General features: G+C 35.8%; 1 protein-coding gene across 7 annotated transcripts in view; it reads right to left on the minus strand.

The window, feature by feature from the left end:
• The window catches only part of GCFC2 (GC-rich sequence DNA-binding factor 2), a 50,670-nt gene that overhangs the window by 6,394 nt on the left and 24,073 nt on the right, over window positions 1-20,203 (minus strand). For 4 of the 7 annotated variants that reach the window (XM_072769974.1, XM_072769973.1, XM_072769975.1 and 1 more), the window contains 6 exons: window positions 19,167-19,366; window positions 16,953-17,103; window positions 13,120-13,241; window positions 6,042-6,118; window positions 3,812-3,878; window positions 1,954-2,100 (listed from right to left, as the gene is read on the minus strand). In XM_072769974.1, coding sequence (XP_072626075.1) covers window positions 1,954-2,100; window positions 3,812-3,878; window positions 6,042-6,118; window positions 13,120-13,241; window positions 16,953-17,103; window positions 19,167-19,366 — 764 coding nt within the window. Of the gene's footprint in view, window positions 1-1,953; window positions 2,101-3,811; window positions 3,879-6,041; window positions 6,119-13,119; window positions 13,242-16,952; window positions 17,104-19,166; window positions 19,367-20,203 lie in introns of those variants that run through there. The other 3 variants (XR_012004283.1, XR_012004284.1, XM_072769977.1) reach the window with 3 other exon arrangements.

The following is a 20,203-nucleotide window of genomic DNA, read 5'->3' on the forward strand; positions in this document are numbered from 1 at the left end:
TGTTTTTATATTTATAAACTTTTTTTCCATATTCTTAACTATGACTTTTATCTGATGAATAGGCAATGTTTTTGGATATTCAGGTTGTTTCCATTTCTATTATAAATAATGCTATAAGAATATTCTTTGTACTTAAATTCTGATAAAGAAACATGCCCCAAATGGAGTCATTTACTTCTTACAACAGCAAACCTAAGACTTAACTGCAGTTTCAACTCATCCCAGAAATGTTACTTTTTAACAGTCAATCCCCAGATTTCTGGATAGGCACTAGTGAGGTCATCTGCATGATAAAACCCATATCCCTGTCCTCTCCCCAAAAAGACCACGTCCTGGCCTGAAATAATCATGTTCTTTTGCTAATAGCTTTCTTTCCCCACCTGCTTTCTTATGAAAACCTTACATTTTGTACAGCTCCTGAGAGCCTCTCTCTACTTGATATGGAATACTGCCTGATTCACAGATCCTTAATAAAGCCAGTTAGATCTCAATTTTTTTCTTTAACAAATCTACATGTGCATCTCTGATTTATCTTAGCAATCTTACTTCAAAGCGTTTACCCTAAGTCAGAGGGGTATGAACCTTAAAAGTTTTGAAGCCATCATGCCAGAAGTCTCCAGAATTCTATCCCTCATTCCACCAGCACAGACTGTTTCTCAGAACCCCTGTACCACCCATTCTAAGTGGCCCTGAAATGTGCTGTCGTTTTCTCATGCTTAGGACAATACAAGGAATAAGAAAATAACAGCAAAACAACAACAACAAAAACAAACAAAAACCCCAAAAACCCCAATACCTGGTCAGCATAATAGGTAAAATAATATCCTTAATTATTTTGCATTTCTCTGATTATTAGTACTTGTTAATCATTTCCACATGTTTAGAAATTATTTTTACTTTTTTTTTGTGAATTTCCTGTCTTTTGTCCATTTTTAATTGGAATATCTGAATTGTTTTCTAATTTTAAAGAGCTTTTTAAAAGTGTGGACATTAGTCTTTGTTATGGCTTATAACTTTTTTCAACTCCCTTCCTTTTAAACGTTTCATTATAGAAAATTTCACACCAACAGAAGGAATACGTATGGTAACCCCAAAGGACCTATCTTCCAGTTTTAACAATGATCAAATAATCTTGATACTTTTTAATATTTATTTAAAAGATTTTATTTATTTATTCATGAGAGAGAGAGAGAGAGAGAGAGAGAGAGAAAGGCAGAGACACAGGCAGAGGGAGAAGCAGGCTCCATTCAGGGAGCCTGATGCAGGACTCAATCCCAGGTCTCCAAGATCATACCCTGGGCTGAAGGCAGCACTAAACCACTGAGCCACCTGGGCTCCCCCTCTTGATACCTTTTAAATGTTTTTTTTCATTTACTGAAGTTTTATACTTTCATCAAATCGCTTACAGTTTTTCATTTTTTCTTTTGCTTTTAAGTTCAAAAGGACTCCCTTACAAACAGATTAAGTTTGTCTTCTTAGTACAATATTTTACAGTTTCATTTTTATACTTTATTTCATCTGAAATTTATGCTGGTATTTAGTCAAAGTTGAGGATTTAAAATTCATTTTGTAAAGAATTAACCAGTTGGCCTGGCACCATTTATTAAATAATTTTTCTTTTCCCTGCTGGTGACAATTCAAACCAGTATACTAATTCTTAAATAGTGAGAGGTTGGTTGATTTTGAGTTTCTAGTCTATTAGATTGATTTGTTATTATGTGAGTACCACAATTTTATTTTTTTTATTTTTTATTTATTTTTTTTCACAATTTTAATTATTCTGTTATAAAATAGATTTTAAACTTTTTTTAAGGCGATCTCTACACCCAAAGGTGAGCTCAAACTCATGACCCTGAGATCAAAAGTCACATACTCTTCTAAGCCAGCCAGGCACCCCACAAAAGATTTTAATTGAATTTTTAAAAATGATAAAATTAGAATCTTCACAGTTACCTGGTTGCACTTTTTAACAACATCTGGCCCAGGTATGGCATTAAGTAGAGCTATAATAAGGTAACGGTTTAGTAGCTTCCCTAGACCTAGTTCTTGCAAGGTGGCATCAGGGAGGAGTCCATTCCAAAGAAGAATATTGCGGAAGAGCTAAAATAAAATAAAGTATCAAGTGAGTATGTACTGTTTCTCTAAAGGAAAACTGCAGTAGTCTCCAACAAGCATAAAATGTTTGTCAAACTATTTTAAACTCCAGTAGCACTGGTAAAAATATCAATTTTACAATCAATAGAAAACATTTCTGAATAAATACCTAATTCTTTTCAAACTTCATGTATTTGTTCATCCTATTTTTTTTAGGACTATTACCTAAAACCCATCTCAAATAACTTCACTGGAGCCTTTCCAGATCAATAATCTTCCTCCTCAACTCACACTCCCAGAGTCTGGGGCCATTGGGTACAAGACCACCAGGACACAGGGATTCATGAAGGAATACTGTTAAAAGCCAATGCCACCGTTACTAATGTGTGATCCTGAGAAACCATCAAACCTGACCACCTCACTGCTCTGATATGTAAAATTTAAAACCCTCATAAGAAATTCCAATAAAATTAATATTGGTTGCCTTCCTTCCTCTCAATCCATATCTTTCTGTGAATTTTATGGTGTTTTCCATTTTCTTCCCAGTACTATATTTATTACTCTAACATGAAATGCTTTTCCACACTTTGTGTCATTGTTGAGCTCTCTCTTCCTGGAAAGTCTTTTCCCTGACTCATCCACATAATAAATATGGATTCACACTATTAAATAATATGCCTACGGAGGTCACTCATAACCTATTAATTGTCAAATCCAGTAAACATTTTCAGTCTTTCTCCTAATTCTCTTGGGTGGCATTTAATACCTTGTCTTCACTCTTAAAAATCCTTTGCTTAGTTTCCATGATGCCACCCTCTTATGACTGCTCTAAGTTTCATAATTCTAAAGCTTCTCTGAAGACTTCACTTTCTCTGCCTGCCTCTTAGGTCAATGTTTCCCAAGGTTGTGTCCTTAGCCACCTTCTCATGCTTCACTCCATCTACTGAGAGGTTGTCATTCATGACCATGGCTCCAAATACTGCCTACATGTGGTTGACTCCCAAATCTCCAACTCCTATCTGTCCCCTGCAATTCAGACTCCTAAATCTACGCCTGTATTTTTCCCACAGATAACTTCAATTCACCATCTGAAACAGAACTTTATTTTTCCTTCAAACCTGTTCTTGTATCTCCTCCAATGCCCTCAAAGAATGTCACTGTAAGTTACCAAGTTGCCAAAGTCAGAAACTTGGCTAGCACCCTACATAATCTTCATATGCAATTATAATTAGTCATCAAGTCCTTTCAGCGCTTCATCCTAAGTGTCTTCTGAACCCAATTTCTTACCATCCCTCCTTATTACCACTGACTTAGCAATGACTTGATGCTTCATCTTTTAGACTAGGAGTTGGCCAACTATGGCTTGTGGGTTAAATCTAGTTTGGTGCCTGGTTTTGCAGAGTTGGCAAACTAAGAATGGTTTTTATATTTTGAAACGACTGGGGGAAAAAAGAAAGAGGGTATTTTGTAACATGTGAAAATTAGGACACTGAAATTTCAGTGTCCATAAGTAAATCTTACTGAAATATAGCCATGCTCATTTGCTTACATAATGTTTTATAACTGTTTTTGCACCACAAAGGCAGGGTTGAATAGTTCAACAGAGACATCAAAGCTTAAAATATTTACTCTTTGGTCCTTTACAGAAGTTTGATAATCTCAGCTCTACAGTATACTGGATTTAAAATAAAGTTTATTTTTGTATTTTTCTGCTTACCTTTACACTTGACCAGAACTGCCTTTCTTGGAACTTTGAATGTGGTGATGTTTTGTCTTCTACAGTGCTAATTTGAAACAGAGAAAGGACAAAATGCAAACAATAATCTTTCAGAACCAGAATCTAAAAAAATCAGTTTTTTAACCAACCAGATTACATCTTAACACATTAACAGAATGTAAATGGAGTGCTCTGATATCAAAATTATAATTACACTTTGATTCAACAACCCTATTTCTGAGAATACCTTCTGTGGGTATACTTGCACATGAACAGAGTGGTGGGTCTATACTTATCCAGAGCATTGCTGGTAATGCTTTACCACTCACATGCTTACCAGTTCCAGTACATTATATGCAGGCATATTCTGTAGCTTAAAGAATGAAGAAACAACTCTTGTGATGACATGAAAAGATCTCAAAGATGTACTAAGTCAAAAAAAGTAAGGCACAAGACAATGGTTAAAACTGTATTTCCTTTGCTGTAGAAAGCGGGGGGATGGGGATAAGATTAGAGTATATGTAAGTATTCTAACTGCATGAGGAAATTCTGGAATGGTAAAAAAAAGTTACTAACAGTGATTATCATTGCACGCATATATGTGTATGGAGGAGGAAAGGCAAAAACTGGATGGATGGCACGAGAGGGAGGGAGGTAGGACCCCATTTTAAATATAAATTTAAAAACTACATACTTATACTTTTGAAATAAATGAATAGATCTCTTACTTAAAACATTACAAAACAAACCTTAACAGTGCATGATTTTTACATGCAGATATCTCTAAACAATTCAAATTAGCCAGAAAGCTTAGAAGTTCCTTCTTTTCTCTCCACAAAAGCCTTCTATCCTGTAAATAGTCACTGGATAGCTTCAGTTCATGATCTAGTATTATAAACTAATGACTTCTTAGCAAATGTATCAATATGCATCAAATACTATATGCTTTGTGATACTGTATACAGAAAACCCTCAAGATTCCACTGAAACTACTACACGGATAAGTGAATTCAGTAGTTATAAGATACAAAATTAACTTACAGAAATTTCTACATAATAATGTAGAAGAAAGAGAAATTAAGAAAACAGTCCCACTTATAACTGTACCAAAAAGAATAAAATCTCTAGAAATAACCAAAGAGGTGAAAGACCTATACTCTGCTAACTATAAAACATGAATGAAAGAAACTGAATACAGTACAAACACATGGAAAGTTAATTCCATTTTTGTGGATTGGAAGATCCAATACTGTTAAAATGTCCATACTACCCAAAGCAATCTACAGATTTAATGCTATCCCTATCAAAATACCAACAACATTTTCACAAAACTAGAATAATATTAAAATTTGTATGGAACAAGAGAAAACTCCAAATAGTCAAACCAGTCGAGAAAGAACAACACTAGAGGTATCACAATTCCAGATTTCAAGACATAGTATAGAGCTGTAGTAGTCAAAACATTATGGTACTGGCACAGAAATAGACACATAGTCAATGGAACAGGATAAAGAATCAGAAATAAATCCACGCTTTATGGGCAACTGATCTACAACAAAAAAGGCAAGAATATACAAAAGGGAAAAGACAGTCTCTTCAATAAAAGTTGCTGGAAAACCGGACCACTTTCTTACACCATACACAAAAATAAAATAGATTAAAGACCTAAATGTGAGACCTGAAACCATAAGAATCCTATAAGAGAGCACAGGCAGTAATTTTTTTTTTTGACATCAATGTATCAACTTTTTTCTAGAATGTCTCAAGCAAGGAAAACAAAAACAAAAACACCCTACTTGTTTCCTAAAGCAAATCCACCATTCACAGCTAGTTTCTGGCTTTCTGTGCCAAGCACTATTCTGAGCACTCTGTTCATCTTCACAAAGTCCTGTGAAGTAGGCAGTAATACCTCATTTTGCATACAAAGACACTGATGCACACAGAGGTCCAAAGTCAGATATCTAGTAATGGTAAATTTGGGCTCCAGAATCTAGATTTAATCTATGATGCCATCTGTCATGTTCTTAACATAAAAAACCTATGTCCAACTGTGCCAGGTATCATACATGGCATAGAAAAAGTGTGCCATATTTTGTTGAAATCTCAATTTGCATCTTAAAAGGCATATGTATGTTTGAGAGAACATGTAATAGTTTCTTTTGCATTACATTCTTAAATCTGTGTTACGTGATTAGCTATTTCATATAATCTAGAAATTAACAGCTCTTACCTCTTTGGATACAGAGGAATAAAAACATCATCTTCTGTTGCTTTCTTCATTCTCACAACAATGGATTTAAGTAAATCCTATTATATAAGAAATTTAAAAGCATCAGTGATAGTCATAGTTAGAAGTCTATTTACCAAAAGAAGTAATGTTAACAGTAAAGTACAAATTTATACACATAGAATCAGGTGTTAAAATAAATATCAATCAGGTACAAAGAACTTTACACCCACGTTGGTGCATACAGCTGTAGCTAGTGCATTTTCATTGATATATAGTATATGCTGTCACATGAATACTAATGATGGGACATTCATATGGTTTCCAGTTTGGGGTCTATATTACATACAACATTGTATAAAAGTTCTTATACATGTCTTTTAATATATACAGGCATACATTTCTAACAGATACACAAACAAGGATGGAATTGCTGGAATTTAGTTTATTCTTATACATTCAACTTCGTACATCATGTCAAATTGTTTTCTGAAGGAGTGATATCCCATTTACATTTCCACCAGCCATGTATGAGAAATCCAGTCTCCCTACACCTTTACTAATATGTGGTATCCTTTTGTTTTTTAATGTCTGCAATTCCTGGGGTATGCAGTCATACTTTATTATGTTTTAATTTTTATTTTCTTGTTGAATAATGTGACGATGAGCATCCACTCATATTCTTTTAAAGATTCTTTTTAGATGGTGAGCATGCATGCAGGCAGGGGGAGGGGCACAGGGTTAGGGAGAGAAGCAGATTCCCTGCTGAGCTTGGAGCCCAAGGCAGGACCTAAGATCATGACCTGAGCCGAAATCAAGGGCTGGATGCTTAACCGACTGAGCCACCCAGGCACTCTGAGCATCCACTCACATGTTTTGCCATTTGGACATGACGTTTTGCTAAGTATCTAATTAAAAGGTGCTTGTTTATGTATTTGTTGTTGTTAAAGATTTATTTATTTGTGAGACACAGAGATAAAGAGGCAGAGACATAGGAAAAGGGAGAAGCAGGCTCCCTATGGCTATCCTGATGTGGAACTTGATCCCAGGACCCCGGGATCACTCCCTGAGCCAAAGGCAGATGCTCAACTGCTGAGCCACCCAGATGTCTCTAAAATTAGATTCTCTTATTAGTAGAAGCATTTTATATACTCTAGCTATGGGTCCCTTCTTGGTTTATCAATGTCCTTCGATATAATAAATTCACTTTGGCACATTCATTTTATTGTTTGTATATCAAAGAATGGGAGCAACCACAATATTCAATCACAGAGACTTTAGGATAACATGTTATATCCATCCATTGCAAGAAAATATTACTTAGCTGGTTTGTAAAGACTGTAGTAACATGCAAAATTAAATATTTAATGAGATAATGTTAAGGGAAAGAAGTAGGATACAAATGTACACATCCACCAGGATTATAACTCTGAAGTAAAAGGCTGGATGAAAATATCCTAAAATGGTATCAAGTCCTTGTATGAGGATGAAAAGGGGAATTAAAAATCTTTTTCATGTATTACTAAAATTTCTATAATAAAATCCTATTCTTACTCTTAAAAAGGAATCCACATTTGAAAAATAAAAATGCCAAACACACTAGAGTATTTTTCAAGTCGGTGACAATGTATATAGCACAAATTAAGCTGTCAAAAACCTTATACTGACCAAATTACTCATAAATGTAGAATTCAACCAAATATATTTTTTCCCCAAGTATATCTAACTGAAGTCCTATTTCTTTTTCCACTTAAAAATCTCTGACATATTCCTCCAGTGGCCACTTATCACTATTTAATGTTAAAAACAAAATTCACCTTTTAAAATCCCATTTCTAAAATATTTTGAATTATTTTAAAGGAATAAAGATAATTTTCTAGGTATTATCTCCCAAAGTAGTATCTGAACTTATTCAGATTACTAAATTAGTGTTTGTACTAGAAAAGACAGTTATGTTTTGTTTTTTCATTTAATTTACATCATGCTGAATATTAGCCTTGACCGATATTTCAATATTGTTTAAATTTTTGTTTCTTAAAAAGTAGTCTAAAAAAATGCTATAAAAGACCTTATTGAGTCAAATGATGGGAAATGGAATATGGATGGTAGATTAAGTATCAGGAAGTTTACTAAAAATGGTAAGTGTCCCATGGTTATTGTTGGGCTGGCAAGACCGCAGACCTCAAAATGGCCAACTCGAGGCCAGCAACCTCCCGATAACGCCACCTTGCCACCCTACCTAACTTAGCTTACAAAGACCTGCCCTAATCGGAATGCCGCCCTGCCCCCATCTTCCCGCCGAAAACTCTAGATAAACCCTCCTGCGGTTTGCCTTGGTGCGACTTCCCTGACTTCCCTGACTCAGGCCTCCTCTCCCAGTCACTGAACCTCCTGGGAGCGCTCCCCATTAAAGCACTATTGAACCTACCACCTGGCTCTGCTGTCTTTAATTTTGTCCGTCGATCATTAAAAAGAAAACCTAACAGTTATGTAATAGACTACCTTTATTCTTAGCAAATATGCAATTTACTCTCAAAGTGTTCAGGGAAACATATCATGTATACATACAATGGGACAGCAAATAATAAAGTAAATGGGACAAAATATTAATGATAGGTGAATCTGGGTGAAAGGCCTATGAGTATGCTATTTTTACTCATGAAGTTTTTGGTAAGTTTGACATTATTTCTAAAAAAATTATTTAAAACAAATTCATGTATTTTAAAACTCTAAGCTCATTACCTTTTCCAAAAATTCAAATACATTATTTGGTGGTGGGGGGAAAGTTCTCTGAACAGTAAAGTTTTAACAACCACACACACATACTCTGTACACTCTTTAAAACTGCTTTGAAAAGACTCTTATAAGCTTTATCTAGTAGTTTTTACACTGTTCTTTATATCCAGAGAGATAATTCTAGGTGGCTTGGGCAGATATTGAGGCCTTCAAGGGAGAGTGACGGCAGGTGCTCATCACAACAAAAGCAGCTTTGTTTTTGTGTGTTTGTGTATAGGGGTGTGTAAGATTTTATGTGAAAAAAGTTCTGTTGATAAAAAATCTGAAAACTAGCAATCTAAATACTTGATTTCATTTTCACATTTCCACTAACTGGTCAACCAACCTACGCCTAAAAACACGTAGTGACAGGGAATCATGATCTCCTGAGGCTGCCCATAACTTTGGGCAGCTATTAACTGTTAGATTAGAGCAACAAACTTCTATACCTTCCACTCCTTGGTCCTCCCTAATTTACTTCTTAGTATCATATATAAAACAAATCTAATCTCCCTTCCACATGACAATTCTTCAGATTTGAAGACTGATATCTCACTTTTCTAGATTCTCTTTCCATACCATCTTAGACACTTCCCATTTATTTAATATTAATACCCTTACATCCAGAATTATATGCAACATAACCAGGGAAGTCTTATCTATGAGCAAAGCATTTATCAACATTTTTACTCAAAACAGCACACACTCAGTAGAAAGAAGAACTCCCCTTAGGTTTTCTGCTACTCAAGTGACACAACTAGCTCATATTGGGTTTACTGTTGGTTATGTCCCTCTTTCGTTTACCTGTGCTGCTTCAAGGCTGTTTCTTTCCTATCTTTTATTTATGCAGTTGAATGTTTTAATACAGGGGTAGAACATAATATACATTTCTTTTACATCATGTATTTTGAAAGTCAGTGTCTGAAATCTTTTTGGATACTATTCTACTATCCATAAGTCTATGCAGAATTCCTAACTTTGTGCCACTGGCAAATTTTATTAGCATGCATTTTACATATCTTCATCCAGTTCAATATTGAACAGGGCCAATATTTAGAAGATATCTAATACTAAAAGACTCCCCCTAAAGATAGCCACATCCCTCTTGGTCCAGTATTCTGTATACTCTTCCAGTTTATTGTACCCAACTGTACCACTGCTAAGCTTATCTTTCCCCATTAGATCCACAGGAACAATCATAACACACTTAAATACACTTTCTACTCTAACTGCATAGTATCTTATTCATCCATGAAAGTAACTGAGATAATATGTGAAAATTTGCTTCGATAAACAATCACCTGCATTAAGGAACCCTATCAGTGATAGATTATAGTAATCACCACTTCAAGTGTTTATAATCTCCCTCTGTAATAATCTATTTTAGAATCTTAACAAGAATCAAAACCATTCTTAACTAGGCATTAGCTTACAGAAAAATTTACTTCTCATTTTGAAAATGGGAACTATTGCTGTCTGATTCCATTCTTTTAGAACCATTTTCATTCTCTTCAATTTCTTACACATCACTGAAAAAAATACAGTGATCTCTCTGGCAAGGCAAACTGTCTTAGTAGCCACGGATGCTATGTAGTTCAGTGACTCTTAAGTAGGAGTGACTCTTAAGTAGGAGTGACTGTGCTATGCCCAAGGAATATTATAATGTCTGGAGAGATTTTTGGTTGTCAAGACTAGGGAGCACTACTGGAATCTAGTGGTCAGAGGCCAAGGAAGCTGCTAAGCATATTACAATGCACAGGACAACTTTCCACAGCAAATAATTATCTGCTCCAAATGCCAACACTGTTGAAGCTGAAAAATGATGCAGTCCAGTCTTCTACTATCTACACAAAAACCCATTTTCAACATTCATAGTGGGAAGGTTTCCAGAACAAAAATTCCCAATCTAAAAACTTCATGAGTGAATCGTAACACTTTTGAAAGATTTTAGTTATTACAAACTACGAAGTGCCAGATCTACCACTTAGTACCCAAGCGACCTTTTTACAAGTGAGCGCCCTATGGGCCCCAGCATCTTCATCTGTAAAATGAAATTAAAGTCAACAGATTTTACAAGGCTCTGAAGATCAAAGGAAACAGTGTGAAAGTGTTTAATAAACAGTAAAGCACTATTTAGCTTATATTTAGGTTATAATTACATAATCCCATATAGAGAGCAAATATAAGATTCCATAACTACTTTCTTGTGGCTCTTATCTACTAATCCTGGTTCTATGCTCTGTAACAAAATAGATTAAATCCATTCCTCCTTCAAATACAGCATCTTCATGTATATCTTCTTCTAAGTTAAATATCTCTAATTTCTGCAATGATTTTCATGTTATATGTCTTTATCCTGTTGGAGGGAGGTGAAGAATGCCTTCCTCTCCATCATAATTGCTTAATTATACTTAAAAAAAAAAAAAAGTTCAATAAGATAGATTTTCATCTCACCATGATTTAGAATTGAGTTTTACTCAACATAAGACATAAGGAGAGACCTTTCAGAGGCTTTGGTGGGAGTTTGTTAAATCTTTTATTGTGGCATTCTTTATCATTCTGTTTGTTGATGAGAATGTTGTATATTTATACAGTTAAACCAGTAAACTAAGTATATTTTGACCTTTAAGGAAATTGAGGGAGACTGTCAGTCTGGAGAGCATCTAGAGTAGAATGACCAAGGTAGTTGAGAAGCAGGGAAGCATGTCGCATTCTTATTCTGAACACCATTAAATTTTAGCACTGGGGATTATTATGAAGGAGGAAAGCTGTAAGAAGAGGGAGAAGGGGGAAATCTGTATGATTCTGCTCTCAAGAAGCATGTAATTTTAAAGGAGATAAGATGTATATAAATTGTTATTTAAGGGGTGCCTGGGTGGCTGAGTCGGTTAAGCTCCCTCTTGATCTCAGCTCAGATCTTGATCCTCCAGGTCATGAGTTCAAGCCCCACGTTGGACTCCACTCTGAGCATGAAGCCGCATTAAAAAAGAAAAAAAAAACTTATTTAAAATAAGAAGGGAGAGGTGGGGGAAAGGCAAGGAACACTTATTTAACTCCTGCTCTGTACTTGGCACTCTGTTAAGTCTTATAACCTGTGTCATCTTACTTAGTTCTGAAAGCTCTGTTAAAAAAAAATGGGTGATAGCTTCTTTTTACAGATGAAGAAACTGAGTCTCAGAAATTTGTTCATAGTAATACCTTGAATTAGAACTATGATTTGTTGGGCAGCCCAGGTGGCTCAGCGGTTTAGCACTGCCTTCAGTCCAGGGGGTGATCCTAGAGACCTGGGATCGAGTCCTAAGGCGGGCTCCTTGCATGGAGCCTGCTCCTCCCTCTGCCTGTATCTCTGCCCCTCTGTCTCTTGTGAATAAATAAAATCTTAAAAAAAAACAACAACAACAACAAAAAAACACTAGGATTTGTTTTTGGTTTTATTTTATTTTTATTTTTTTTTTTTTTTAAGATTTTATTTATTCATGAGAGACACAGAAAGAGGCAGAGGCACAGGCAGAGGGAGGAGCAGGCTCCCCATAGGGAGCCCAATACGGGACTTGATCCCAGGACTCCGGGATCACGTCCTGAGCCAAAGGCAGACGCTCAATCGCTGAGCCACCCAGGCATCCCTAGAACTAGGATTTGAACTTTAATTTTACTTTAAAGCCTACACTCATGTCACTAACCACATTGCCTCCCCTGAGCAGCCCAGATAAAATACTATGAAATGTTCAAGTGGCATTTGATGAACTGGGACCTAGTGGAAAGTAAAGGATTTGAACAGAAAGGAATAATCTAATAAGAATAAAAATAATAATATGGGTCTTATTATATGTACATATATCCTATAATTAATAATAACTGCCATTCCTGTTAGTGTTCATAAATATGAAGGTATATTCTTTTATTATTATAAAGAAGGAATGATCAATCCTAGGTTTTTGTTTTTTTATTTTAAACATTACATTTATTTATTTGAAGATTTATTTATTTGAAGGAGAGAGAGCAGAGTTAGAGAGCATGAATGGGGGGAGCACAGAAGCAGAGGCAGAAGCAGACTCTCTGATGAGCAGGGAGCCCAATGTGGGGCTCGATCCCAGGACCCTGGAATCACGACCTAAGCTGAAGGCAGGTGCTGAACTGACTGAGCCACCCAGGTGTCCCCTCAATCCTAGTTTCTATAAATTGAAAGTAAATCTATTTTTCCCCAAATTGTTTTTTGGTAATTATTTCTTTTGCATCTTCTGTAAACAAAGATAACAAAATTAACCTATAAATAAATCATGAAGTTTACAACTCTAGAAATTATTACCTGTTTGCCTTTACTAACTTCATTTGCACAAGTGGAAAGTTCTTCATGAATCACTCTGCAGTTTGTTATTAAACTTGTTGTTTGTGAGGTCGACAAGGGATCCCAAATGAATTCTACAAAGTCTGAAACAAAGTTTCAGTAGTGTACAATTTATTTACTAGATTGCTTTACTTGTCACAAATAAACAGCTGAGGCCTTTAGCAAAGACTTCCATCCTACACAATTTAAAATCCATGCCAATCATTACTATTATGTATTTGCATACATCAATTTCCTTGTCCTTTTTGGGCTCTGTTGAATTTTTCTAACTCAGTCACAGCCATAGTTAAATCCACCTGTCACTGAGTCAATGGCTCTAACCATGTGGCTAAACCATGGCTAGGAAAAAAAATACACTTTAAACTTATCAAGGTAAAACTCCAGTAAGCCCTTCACTCTGCCTAGCAATCATATTGTTTCCCTGGCCCATTCCACCTCCCTCTCACCCAGATGATCATTTCATGTCTTTTTCTTCTCAGTATATGAACTTAGCTCTTCTAGACGACTATTTACTTTTTTTCTCTTTGCTTTCACCCTCATGCTGATGACTTCCTCAACTGATGGAAAACAGACAAGCAACTACTGCAGAATCTACACACTTACCTACATGTATGCCCACATACTCTGAACTTGTCTTCCATTCTTATGGATGAAGCACCTATGGTCTTCGCTAAGGCCAACCTTTTATTTGTGCAAAATGTCTCAACCCTTTTGGCTTACTGGAAGATCCTGTTTCTGGAATTCACCCTTTTAATTTCAGTATTGCTATCACTTCCACTGGATCTTTCCCATTAGCCTTAGAAGAATTATTCCCTTATATTGAAAATAATCACTCCCTTGACCCTTCTTTTCCCTCTAGTACTGCCTGATTTTCCTTCACTTTACAACAAAATTCTTCAAAAACCATCTCTAATTTCTCCCCTCCTTTTAACTCTTGAATTCATTTCAATTATTCAATTAGGCCTTATCTCCAACCATTCTACCTATTCTTACCATTGCAATGACTTTCACATTGCAAAACCTGATGGTTGATTCTAGTCCCCATCTGATTTATCAGCAACAATTGGGAAAGTTGATCACTACCCTTACAAACATTTCTTTCTTGGCATCCAGGATAGCATTCCTGGTTTCCCACCTACCTCTGTGGTCTCCTTTGCTGGGTGCCTGTCATCTCTTTGATTCATAAATGCTGGAGTACCTCAGGACTCAGGTCACTTAGCTCTTCTTTCCTATTTACATTTATACCTTAGTATTTAAGGTCAGTTTTATGGCTCTAAATGGTATCTATGTGCTGATAATTCCGAATTTATGTCTGCTACTTGGATCTCTCCTTTAGATTCACATATTCAACAACCTAATTGGCATCTCTATTTGGATAACAGGCATCGCAAATTCAACATTTGTCAAACTGAGCTCCTGATAACACCTCCTTACCCTAAATGTGGTCCTCTCAGTCTCTTCCACTTCAGGAAATGGCAACTTTGTCCTTCCACATGCCCAAACCCATGCAGTCACTTTTGATTCCTCTCTCTTTTACTCCACACAACCAATCCATTAACAAATTGTTAGTGCTCTCTTTAAATGTATGCAGAATTTGACCACTTTTCAGCACCTCCACTTTTAATACCCTACCCTAAGCTAGTATCATCTGTTGGATTACTGCAAAAGCTTTCTAAGTTTATTCAGTTTATTCTCAACACAGTAAACACAGTGATTCTATTAAAATGTTAGGCAGATAATCATTTCTCTGTTCCAAACTCTCCAATTACTTCTCACTCTTTCACTTACAGTAAGAAATTAAGGTCTTACAAATGATTATAAGGACCTATAGAACACAGATCCTGTCATCTTTTAAAAAGGTTTTTAGGGGGGTGCAGGGAGAGAGAGAGAGAGAGAGAATCTAAAGCAGACTCTGCGGGGAATGGGGTGGGGGAGCCCAACGCAGTACTTGATCCCATGACCGAGATCATATCCTGAACTGAAACCAAGAACTGGACGCTTGACTGAGCCACACAGGCACCCCAGCTTTTGCCTTGTTAATCTTGTTAATCTCTTTCTGCTCTCCACCCATCCTCACTCTACTATAGCTAAACTGGCCTATGTGCTGTTTTTCAAGCAAATCAGGCTGGCTCCTGCCTCGGGGCCTTTGCATTTGCTGTTTCCACTGCCTTGGGTCTTATTTCCCCAGATATTCCTAAGGCCCACTTCTTCCTTTCAGAGTCTCAATTGTGACCTTCTCAAGAAGGCCTTCTCTGGCCAGTCTATTTTAAATTGCAATTCTCTTTGATAATTTGTATCCTTTCTCTTACTTTTTCATCTTAGCCCTCATAACTAACATGTTCTAGGTTTTCTTTATCTTGTTTATTATCTGTCTTTTTCACAGAATGTAAGCTGCAGGAGAGAAGGAATTATTTTATTCACTACTGCATATGCTGAGGCAACAACAGTGCCTAACTCAGGGTAGACCCTTGTAAAATACAAGTTAACTAACAGAAAAAATGAAATAGGTTTTAAAAGAAAAACCCCAAGCCAGATGTGGCAATTGCTTGTATAGGGAAGAAAGATGGAGGAGTGAATGACTGAAAATCCTGGTTTGAATACATGGGTAGATGGAGATGTACCTTTCTAGGTAAAAAACATAAGAGAAGTAGAACTGCTGCAAAGATGGTAAGTATGATTTCACATGTGGACTTGGAGATGCCTATTGGGCATCCAAGTAGATGTACTCAGAAAGTACTTTGGTAAGAGAGATCTGGACTTGCTCTAGTTCTTTTGGATTTAAAATTATGTAGAGCAGCACTATCCAAAGTAACTTTCAGAATGATGGAAAAAACACATCATAACTGCTGATAGCCATGAGCTACATATATATGACTATTAAGTATTTAAAATGTCATTAGGGTGACTGAGGAACTGGATTTTAATTTTACTTAGCTGAAAATTTTAATAATCACATTTAGTCACTGGTTACCACACTGAACAACACAGATATAGATGGCACTAAAGGAGAGCATGACATTTTCCAAGGGGCTCATGAAGAGTAAAAGAGGGTCCAGGACAAAACTTGAGATTAAATATACAATACTAATTTCTCATAATTCTACTTATTTGAGGGACTTTAATTTTAAGTGATGTATTTGGAGATTTTAGAAGAGTACTTAAATGAGGCATACATATTCTGTGTTATCATTAAGAAAGCTAGGTAAAAGTATTAACTTTTTAATACAACTATGACTGTACTGCAAGATACACTGAGAAAAATCCTTAAAGCTTAGCCAAATTGGCTAAGAAGCAATACAAAAGTGGTTGCTTCATCTTTTAAGAGTTCTGGAGACTTTGGTATAAGAATCAATTCTCAGGGACGTGGTGAAACAGATCAAGTAAAATTTCGGATGAAACAAATCTTCAGGAAGCACAAACACCATTGTAAGTGCAGATGTGGGGAAGATGTAATAATGTTTTTTAAAGAAAGAAGAAATGAACAGAAATGGGGTGAAGTCAAGGGAAAGAAAGAAAGGAATAGGAATGAAAGTATGCCACTAATAAACGACTTAGATATTATAAAAGCAACACTACTGTCACAAATGCTAACGGCAGAGAAATACTAGCAGTTTGGTAGCCAATCACTTGTGCAAAGAAGCACTTTTTTAACCACCTTCAGTTACATTTATTGGTTTTTACTGCATATTTCTGCATTCAAAAACTTCTGAAAAAAATTGTGAATATAGCAGAAATTATTGATCCTAGACTCCGCCAGAGAATAATTTAATTTTATCAAGATTACAAAGCAGTACCTGTAAGTCGTGGAATAACTGTTTTGTTGATGACAGTAGGCAAGATTTTCTTATCAGAATTATCTTCCTTCTTTGAATCTTCCACACTGTTAGCCATAAATTTTTCTATAGATGTGAACCACGGCATCTGTTTTAAACCTATGGCATCAAACTTACAAATAAAATTATCAAAAATTTTAATACATCAAAAAAATTAGTTTATTTTAAAAATAATCATATTTTCAGTAATTGCCTGTTCTGAGAATCAAACATAATAATTCCATATTTTAATCCCCTGTATTTAGCCCTAGACCACCAACACTAGGCAGAATGACATGACAAATACATGATGTCTAAACAGTATGACAAGAAACTACATTCTATGCACCATTCATATGACAAATACTCCAAAAATGTCCACTGTGTTCAGAACCTGCCACACATTACTTTTGGGAACAAAATATATATTTGTAAGAATAGCACTTAAAATAACCATGGAATTTGTTTATAAAAAATCATTTACCTCATGCAAAAGTCATTTCTGGTTCCCTCAATTCTCATAGGCACAAATTTGTATTTATAGGTGGTTTAGCTTACTAAACAAGTAGCAGATGGCCAATTATTATTTGTGGAATCAATGAATGAACAGATCTCTGCTAAGTGTAACAGAGTACTCGACTCAGCTTGAGTGGTTAACAACTAGGCTGCTTTTCAACCAACTACTTAACATTTTCTTACAGATAAACTTAGTTCCTGTACTATGAATACTGCCTGGCCCTGAACCTAACACAGCAACAGGCAGGCATGCATGACTAGGGCAGAGAAAGAGAAAAGGATATGGCTGTCTCCTTCACGTTGTTAAATCTTTATCTTCGTTTCTCCTCTATTCCTACAATTTCACTTTCTCATTTGTTTCCTCACTAGACATATCCACATGGATGTTCCACACTATCAGTAAACCTTCCTTCAAAATCTTTTTCCCTCTGGAAATGCCTCATTTCTATTAATGGAACTACTACTGTTCTAATAACCCAGAATCAAAACACTGGGGCCACCTTTCAATGTGGTGTGTCAGGGTGATTCTCAGTATTTTACTAATTCTTTATTTTAATTCTAATACAGTTAATATACAGTTGTATTAGTTTCAGGTGTACAATATAGCAATTCAATGCCTCCATACATCACCCAGTGCTCATCACAGCAAGTGCACTCTTTAATCTCTATCACCTATTTCACCCACCCTACCCCCCTACCCTCCTCCTCCTTTCTGGTAACCATCAGTTTGTTCTCCATGGTTATGAGTCTGTTTCTTGTTTTTTTTCTCTTTCTCTGTAATCCACCCTTTCTCTTTCCTTTGTCACTACCACTCTGTACGAAGAATTCACTACCTTGGACTTGGGGTACAGCAGTAGCCTTTCAGTATTATATCCATCTCTCATCTTCCTTCCCTCCAAGTTAGCCTGCTGCTAGGACTTTGTAAAACATTTTATTACTTTCATAATGCGACTCCTCCCATTATTTACCAAAATAAGTTCCTATCTCTTTAGGATCTGAAACTCTATACAATCTCTACTTCCCGAACTATGATTTCTCCTTAAGGGCCTTTACAAAAAATTCCTTTTTGTCTCCTGTTTAAATCTCCTATACTTTTCAGTCCTCATTTAAATCCTCCCTCCTCAATGCAGCTTTCCAAACCAAATTATTGCCAATACCTTATCTCCAAACTTCAGTACTATTGGTACCTAAGTTGAATTTCCTCACACTAAAATTCTTAAAAGCTAATACTGGGCAGCCCTGGTGGCCCAGCGGTTTAGCGCCGCTTTTAGCCTGGAGTGTGATCGTGGAGACCTGGGATCAAGTCCCACGTTGGGCTCCCCGCATGAAGTCTGCTTCTCTCTCTGCCTGTCTCTCTCTGTCATGAATAAATAAATAAAATCTTAAAAAAAAAAAAAAAAAGCTAATACTATTTTTACATTTTTAAATCATTTAAAAATGGTTTTAAATTTATCATAGAAGTAGATAAAAAAATAAGTGTTTCCTTGACAGATGTTTAGTGCTATTCAGCCTTAAAAATAAAGGGAGAAACAAAAAGAAAAGAAACAAGAAAAGATGAATGCAAACTATTATCCCAAAGCACTATCAATTCCAACTGTATTTTAAAGCTAAACTGATAACAAGGGCATTTTAATAATGACCGTGGCAGAATTATTTCTTTCCTATGTTAAGCTTAAATACCTTAAGAGGATTCCAATCAATCAACTGAACTCGGATTAGGGGATTTAAAAGCTTCGGTATGCACAAACTAATGAAAGCTTCATAATAAGAATCAGGATACTTTTCTCGCCATTGTTGAAATTTCAACAAAATATGCTGGATATTACAAAAATCATCATGTACATCTTCAAAAATCTTCTTGTGGTCCTGTAAAATATCACCTGTAAACAAAATGAGTCTCTGTGTTTCGGGCATTTTAAGTTTGTGAACTTTATTTGCTTTCTATAAACACAGTCATGTACAACTATGTATGTAATCAACTGAGCTGAAAACTTTCCTTTGATGTTAACGTATAAATTAAAAAAATAAATCACTTTAATAGCAATAGGGACACTAACAAACTCCACCATTTATTGAGTCCCTGCTATTTCAGTGTATAACTATCTTCTCTACAAAGCAGGTGTTACTACCTATTCACAGACAAAAAACAAGCAAACAAACAACATGAGATTCAGGGAAGTCAATGGACCTGCCTAAGATCACACAGAATACAGCCCTTCTTCAAACCCATCTATTTGACTGTAAGGCCCACATTCTTTCAAATATACCATATTTTACTTTCTCATACCATTAAAATTTTTAAGTAACCTCTACCCCCACCATGGGACTCAAACTCATAATCCTGAGATCAAGAGTTACATGCTTTACCACCTGAGCCAACCAGGTACCTCTAAATGTAATTGTTTTCAATTGAAAACTATAATATAGAGTTTGTAGCAGAGAAATGAAATTAAAAATGTTCATCATTCCTTTACAAAAGATGAGAAAGGCTGAGGGAAAAAAACCGTAAGGATGTAGAATACTCACAACGTTCCTCCATTTTATCTCATTTTTCTCAGAAGTAGAAAAAGTGTTTTTTGTTTTTTTGAGTAAACTCTACCCCCCAACATGGGGCTCTAGCTCACGACCCCAAGCTCATGATCAAGAGTCAGTTCTACAGATTGAGCCAGCCAAGTGCCCCAGGAAAAGTCTAAAAAGGGGGTAAAAAATGTGTTCCT

Source organism: Canis lupus, chromosome 12 (assembly GCF_048164855.1).
Source record: "Canis lupus baileyi chromosome 12, mCanLup2.hap1, whole genome shotgun sequence".
NCBI classification, from domain to species: domain Eukaryota; kingdom Metazoa; phylum Chordata; class Mammalia; order Carnivora; family Canidae; genus Canis; species Canis lupus.